Genomic DNA, 7,492 nt, shown 5'->3' with positions numbered 1-7,492 from the left:
GTTGCGCAGTGGATCAGCCTCGACACAAGAATCAAGGAACCCTTCAATGGCGGAAGAAGCCCACGCCCCCCTCACCGACTCCGGGAATCTCCAGTCAACAAGAGATTGGGAGGTTACTTGCTCAAAATAGTTCACAAAGTACTGGTCCAGAGGCTTCTTAGGCCTCCTCTTTGGTTCATCCATTAACTACTCTTCTCGCAATGGCTTTCACGGGTTTCTTCTCGGGTGCCGCTAGCAGAATCCCTGGACTCCTCCGCCTTCAGCAATTATCGCCACGAGCTGGCTCCCTCGCCGTCCCAGCAGCCCCCTGACCAGCCGTTTTCAACGGCGACGGCGGAAACTTCATTTGTGGAAGACAACTCCGCCCATTTCTCTTACAAGGGGTAACTCTATCTCTTCATCCGACAATCCCTAGAAAATATAAGATCCTCCCGCCAATCTCTGCCGCAGCATCGTCGTCTACCGCCGTCTCCGACGGAAGAAAGCGATTCTGCGGGGCAAGCGCCGGTGCCCTTAACCGTCAGGTACCACCATCAAGTATTAGGCTCTCATCACGGGGTACTTCTTCTTCATGTGGTATTTTCTGAATGTGATCTTCAACATTCTGAACAAGAAGATCTATAATTACTTCCCGTATTCGTACTTTGTCTCTGTCAAACATCTATTTGTCAGAGTGGTGTACTGTCTGGTGAGCTTGATAGTTGGGCTTCTTAAACGCGCTCCCATCGATTCCAATATTTTGAAATTGCTTATCCCAGTTGGGGTTTGCCACACTATTGGTAATGTCACAAGCAATGTTTCATTTGATGTCGTTGCAGTCTCCTTCACCCACACAATCAAAGCTTTGAAACCTTCCTTTAATGCGGCAGCCTCACAATTCATTCTTGACCAACAGATTCCCTTAACATTGTGGTTTTCACTGACACCAGTTGTGTTTAATGTCTCTATGGCCTCTTTAACTGAGTTGTCATTCAACTGGACTGGCTTTATTAGTGTTATGATTTCTAATATCTCCTTCACCTATAGAAGCATTTATTCAAAGAAAGCAATGACTGATATGGACAACACAAATTTATATGCTTACATTTCAATCATTACACTGATTGTTTACATTACTCCTGCAATAATCTTTGAAGGACCTCCGTTGCTTCAACATGGCTTCAAAGCAAAAGTCGGTTTAAATAAGTTCATCACAAATCTATTCTGAGTAGGCATGTTTTATCACCTCGATCGACCAAGAGAGTAAGTTGATGGAGAAGCATAATGTAGGGGATTCATATGTCCATATGCCTCCTTGCATGCAATCTATTAACCAAACTGAAGAAGGAAATGTGGACAAACATGGAAGTTCTGGTGGCAAACTTCTCCTTTCTGCCAGCCAAATCCGTAAACCACCAGCTGGATCCTTCTTCTGCAATTTCTAACGGACTTCCCTACAATTTCAGCAAGATCCACCTACTGTTATTTCTTACCCAGATCCTTCTATTGGCCCTTCATCCTTCTATTGGCCTCTTCAATACCTAATGCAGGGTTTCCTTCCTCCTAAAATTCCCAGTAGGATCTCCTTCCTGCTATATCTTCCTGCAGTCCGCCCTGCTAGATCTCCTTGCCAAATCTTTACTTTCCTGCAACAAAAACTCATTATGTGGTTGTAGGGGCTCTCCGGATTTCCTTCCAGGAAACCGCTCTCCTTGGAATCTTGAACCTCCCTACTGCAGGCCCTCTTCTGCCTGCATCCTCTCCTTATAGTAGCAACAGCAGAATCTCCTCGTGATCCCATAAGTAACAAGCTGTAGCAAGCAAAGACTAATCCTCTTTAAGTTCTTCAGGCCCTCTTCCTGATCTCTTCCTCTTGTCCGGATCTTTTTCTGTTGCAGGCTCTGAATCGATTCTCTGCCCACATCCTTTTTGGCTAATCTGTAGGCCCTCCTCTGAAGCTCCTCATGATCTTCCGAGCCCCAGACTTCTCCCTGCATGAGCTCCTTTGTTCAAATTCTGTTGCTTGAATCTTCTTAGCAACAAACCTTCCTCTACCTGAAATTATTCCCTGCTGACATCCGGACCTATCCTTTGATAGCTTTTCCTGCCACTGGAACTCCCTCATGCGGCCTTTTCTTCCTCTAGAATTTCCTGCGGCCTTTCCTGCCGCCAGAACTTCTTGCGGACATATCTGCAGCCGACTGGACCTCCCGTCTGTCTTACTCCTGCAGCCGGTTCTCTCCCTTGCAGCCTTTTCTGCTGTCGGATCTACCTCAACAAAATTTTCCCTGTAGATTTTGGCCAGCTCTTCCCAAGGAAAGCACTGCTCTTTTCTTCAGCATTATTGCAGCCTTCTCCAAGCACTACAGCTTTCATGAGCATTGTCGTTGACCCTCTGCAGCTTTCCTGCAACCTCTCTGCAGTCTTGTTACAGCTTTCTAGCATCTCTCCTGCAGCATTATTGTAGTCTTCTTGTTGCTTTCATGCAATTATCAGTCAACCGATGACTTACAAATTCATCAATGTCTCAAAATTGAGCTTAGCTCTCGTCTAGGTCACTCTCAGGCTTCGACACTCTCAGGCTTTGACACTCTCAGACTTCGGCATTATCGGCTTCGGAGCTCTCAGGCTTTGACGCTCTCAGGCGTCAGCACTCTCAGGCTTCGACACTCTTGGACTTCGACATTCTCTACTTTGAGACTTTCGGCTTCGACACTTACGACTTGAGGATTGTTGGAGTTTTTTGGCAAATCGATGCTACTTATTCAGTCAGCATACCACAACCTCAAATTTATTGCAGAAGATAAAATTTTCTTCAACCATGTTCAACTTGAGGGGGAGTGTTGAAAGATCTCGAAACTGATGATTATATTTCGTATTTGTTATAACTCTATATTTATATGGTTATAAATTATATGAGAGATATTGGGAATCTCAATTTATTTCTCTCCTTAATTAGAGAGATTAGCTACCTCTTATATTTTGTTATTATTCATTTTCTTTTCCACTGCATTCTATTTTTATTGCTTTCCTTACTAGTAAGTCTTGTAATGTGTATTTATACCTCTCTTTGCATCAATAAAATCAAGTATTCTGCATTATTCTAAATTTCAACACATTCTAAAAACAAAATACAAAAAATCATATCAGAATTATTAAACATGTGTAATATGGGGAGCTCTAAAGGCTTCAGTTTTGCTTTCAGATGAGAACAATATCATACTTATTTTAAAATTGATTTATAACTGTTATGTGCCATCACCATCACTTTTCAAATTCGGCAATTTGTGTCACAAAACTAAAAAAATCCACTTTTTCTAAATCAGACCGACCCGAGTGCCCTGCTCCCTGTCTCATCCGAGAAAATATTACACGCAAGCTATGTCCAGACAACGGACGCGATGCATATGGAGTTTGATTTTTTTTCCCTCCGCTTCCTTCGTGCATGGCTTTTTTTAGTCTCATCATGCATTAAATCCCAAACCGATCACATGGTCGGGAGAGGGAGCAGGCAGCTACAACATAGAAAGCGGAAATGATTGTGATCCTTAAAAAGAACGAGAGAGCGATTAGGGCATTCAAGGGGTTTACTTGTGTAACTAAGGGAAGAGGTAGAAGTCGTCATGGGAGAAACAACCTGACAAAATTGTGAGCTGCGAAGAAGCAACCAAATGGAGGGAGGCGAGGGACATCGTCGGCTTTCCTGGATGTACTACTTGCATCCTTACAACCTAAGATGAAAAGGCTCACGTTTTAGAACTTGCCAGCACCTATCGTCTTGATATCTTCACAAAGTCGTTAAAGATAAAGCAAAGCAAGAGATCATGGGAGAGAACATGGATATGTTTTGATGTGAAACAAATTTGTGATGTTTAGTTTTGCAAATATCATATTTTAGTTCTTTATGATGATGATTTTACACTTGTGAAAGGTATTTTTGTTATGGTTTACATGATATAGATGTTGAGCGTGCTCTGGAGAGTTACAAATGTGCCCGCGCCAAGGAGAGGCATGCCCACGCCCCTGCGTGGATAGGCAACATGCCTACGCCGTCTCACAAAGCGTCTGACATGCCCTCATCACAACCCAACATGCTTGTATCGGTCCTCCGTGCACGATGTGGCATATGAAAAACTCTTGATTGTGATGATAATATTATTGAAATAAAATATATGTTAAATTAAATAATGACTAAATTTTTAAGTCATACTCCCTGTTAGGTTTTGTGAATTTCTTCCTAGGCTCAATGAGCAGGGTTTCACAATTTCGATACCAAAATTTTTGTGAGTGAGCAAAGATCAATGAATTGAGTTTCTTTGAATTTGAATATGTTGATAATTGATTTACTTACTCAATTATTATTGTGTTGAATTAAAAATTATCTTTGAATCACATCGAAGGAATAGAGCATAAAATATGAGAAAAATATGCACAGTAATAAACAATAATTTGAATTGTTGATTAGCCTTTTCTAAGTTAATGAGCCCCCAATTTAAAGAAAAAAGGGGTAGAATATATGGACTTATATATTTGCTTTTCTTTTAATGGGGGCGTTATAAGATATTTTAATTATATATCTAAGCCTTCGGTTCGACCACCCCATGACTCGGTTGGCTAGAGTTAGTTGGCTCTGGGTTAGCAATGCTTGCTTAAATCAAGGTTGTTGATCATCCCAAAGACGGTGAGACCTGACTCACTCGGCTTGTCTTTATCGATTGGCTATGCTAATCTAGTTCTTGATTGTTGATCTATAGGTAAGGAACTCTTGTCGATAGAGCAAGGTTAGGTTTTCAAACAGAGGGAGAGTGAATCACTGTAATTCGACAAGTAGCTTCATCTTTGATGAGGCTATCCTTCGAGGATAGTCCATGTAGTTGCATGATGTCTAGTATTTGGCACTGGACAACAAATCTCAGGGTCATTTGTAAGATAGTTGGGGATGTTGTATTCTTATTTCGACTCAAGTTTTGGCGAGAGGCACATATATGCATCTATTCAGATGGTCTTTGCTCGGTCGGCCTTCAACCGTGGCTTAGGGGGGCTGCACTTAGTCCGACAAGCCTTTTAGTATTCTGCTAAGGAACGCTTAGTCTTATGATGATGAACCCTCAATCTTATGCTGATTACATTCAGTCTATAGCCTTGATCTTTCATCTATGGGTCCTTGTATTCCATCTATGTGCCCTTCTTTGTTGTACTCCTCAGTACTCTTATCTATTAAATTTCCTCGAAATCCACGCAAACATGTTTCTGATAAACATATAAAAAGACAGATTTGTGTGAATTTTTAAGTGGATCATCATATTTGATTTTTTTTTTTTCTACATTTGTATTACCATTGCAACTGTTTCTTTTGGATAGTGGAATTGGTCATACCCTCAACATTTTGTTATATTAGTTTTTATTCAAATTCTAAATGAAAATGAAACCGATCACAATCCCTCAAGGCATAAATGAGCTATGAGGATCTTAGAAAACAAAAATCTAGGTGGAAGATTTATATGCATACACTCAATTCTTATGTATTTACATACACAACACCCAAACTTCAAATTTTACGCACATGTCACCTTATTTATTCATGAAAAATGTGTGTTTCATTTTTTAAAAGTTAAATAATATAATATTTTTATATGATATGAAATATTTAGGTGGTACAACTATAAGAAGTAAAGTTTAGGTGTGTTGAGTGTTGGAGAATTCATGGTAGTAGGATGACATATTAAAGTCCTGGTGTTATACAAAGATCTAACACACTCATATAAAAGAAAAAAAATTGACGGAGATAACAACATAATCTTTACATGAAAAACTCAAAAGGGTGAAAATCATGAGGTCTAGCCAAATTGAAATAATTTTACTATGTCAATCTAGATTACAAGATTTTTCCAGTCATAGAAGAGTGGTGAAATAAGTTGGGAAGTGGGGGCGGCTTGTGTGCTAGAAAATTTGATGCTAGTGTCATTGATAATGGAGGCATAGTGGTTTTGGCTTGAAGACGATGGTTGGGTAGTGATGGTTCGGTTGTGGTTACAGCCAGATGATAGTTGTCTTGTGGCATCGACGGCGGTGGTTGGGTAACAATGATCCAAAGATTGTGGTGACTTGATAGCGATGATATGACGATGACAATGGCGGTGGCCAAGTAATGGTGGCAATAGTGGTGGCCAGCAATGCTTGTTTGGTGATGGTGAACGCCAGAAGGCGGTGGTGCGGTTGCGGCGATGGCGATGGTCAAGCAACGGTGGTATGGTGATGGTGGTAGTTCGATAAAGGTGGTATAACAACGACGACAGAAGTGGTTGGGCAGCGTTGATCTGATAAAGACAATGGTCCAACAATGATGATGATGGTGGTGGTCGAACAACCATAATTTAACAACAATGAATGTGGTCAGATGGTGATGAAGGTGGTCTGGCAGTGACAACAATGATGACCACACAACCATTGGGGGTCCAACACTAACGATAGTAGTCAGGCGACAACAACAATGATCGACGAGCAGTGAGGTTCAGCGGTGGCCATGACCAGATGACAATGGTCCGACGACAGTGGCAACAACCAGACGGAATTGGTGACGACCAAACTGCAGTGGCAACGACCAGACAATGATGATAGTGGTGGCTGGACGATGACAGTTATAACAATGACTAAAATTAGATTGCAATGGTGTGACATTGACGGTGGCGATGACTCAATGACGATAGTAGCTATAGCGACCAATCAACAATGGTTTGGCGACGTTAGATGATGGCTTGAAGTTAGTGATAGCAACAACGGTCGGGCAACAGTGATCTAACAACACCAGGGGCTTAACGACGACGATGGGGAGAGGAAATCCTCAAGAGCTTGGAGCTTCTCTTCCAAGTCTCGAGCCCCTTTCATGAAGAGAACAACATCCTCTATAAATACTGCATGAATTTGAACTACTTCGCCAGACAACTCAAAGTGATTCTCTTGATTAAATATAATTTTATAAATATTTCAATGTCTTAATGATGTCAGAATGAAGTGATTTTACACTCGTTGACTCGCCTCATCAAGACAATCGATTTTACTATGAACTTATCAAATTTGACGATCATTTGATCCCTCAAATTATGAATTTGAGCATCTTCCATAAACACTGCATGAATTTGAACCACTCCATCAGAAGATTCAAAGTGATTTCCTTTATCAGATATAATTTTATGAATATTTGATGCTTTAATGATGTCAGAATTAAGTGATTTTAAACTCGTTGATTCATCTCATGAAGACAACCGATTTTACTATAAATTTATTAGATTTGAAGATCATCTGATACCTCAAATTACGTTTCAAAACTTCTATTTATGCTTTAAGTACATAATATGGGCTTACTTTGACTCAGATTGGACCATTTTCTATATCTTTTGATTCCTTTCACTAATAAACTTCACCTGACATACATTAAAATGTGAGGTATCAGATAATATATATTTCAAAATATGTTTCAAATCCTCCATATATATATATATAGCTTCATCTTTGA

At 40.5% G+C, this 7,492-nt stretch overlaps 1 protein-coding gene across 1 annotated transcript; it reads left to right on the top strand.

Moving 5' to 3' along the window:
• Positions 1 to 541: 541 nt before the first annotated feature.
• On the top strand, positions 542 to 1,246 carry LOC110027453 (triose phosphate/phosphate translocator TPT, chloroplastic-like). Its single transcript, XM_020728898.1, is given in 1 exon segment — positions 542 to 1,246. A coding segment is annotated over 1 exon segment (675 nt). The 5' UTR covers positions 542 to 571.
• The last annotated feature ends 6,246 nt before the right edge of the window (positions 1,247 to 7,492 follow it).

The sequence above is a fragment of the Phalaenopsis equestris genome, unplaced genomic scaffold, assembly GCF_001263595.1.
Source record: "Phalaenopsis equestris unplaced genomic scaffold, ASM126359v1 Scaffold000428, whole genome shotgun sequence".
Classification (NCBI taxonomy): Eukaryota; Viridiplantae; Streptophyta; class Magnoliopsida; order Asparagales; family Orchidaceae; genus Phalaenopsis; species Phalaenopsis equestris.
Note: the sequence above shows the minus strand (reverse complement) of the source record. Positions and strands in the feature narration are given on the sequence as shown.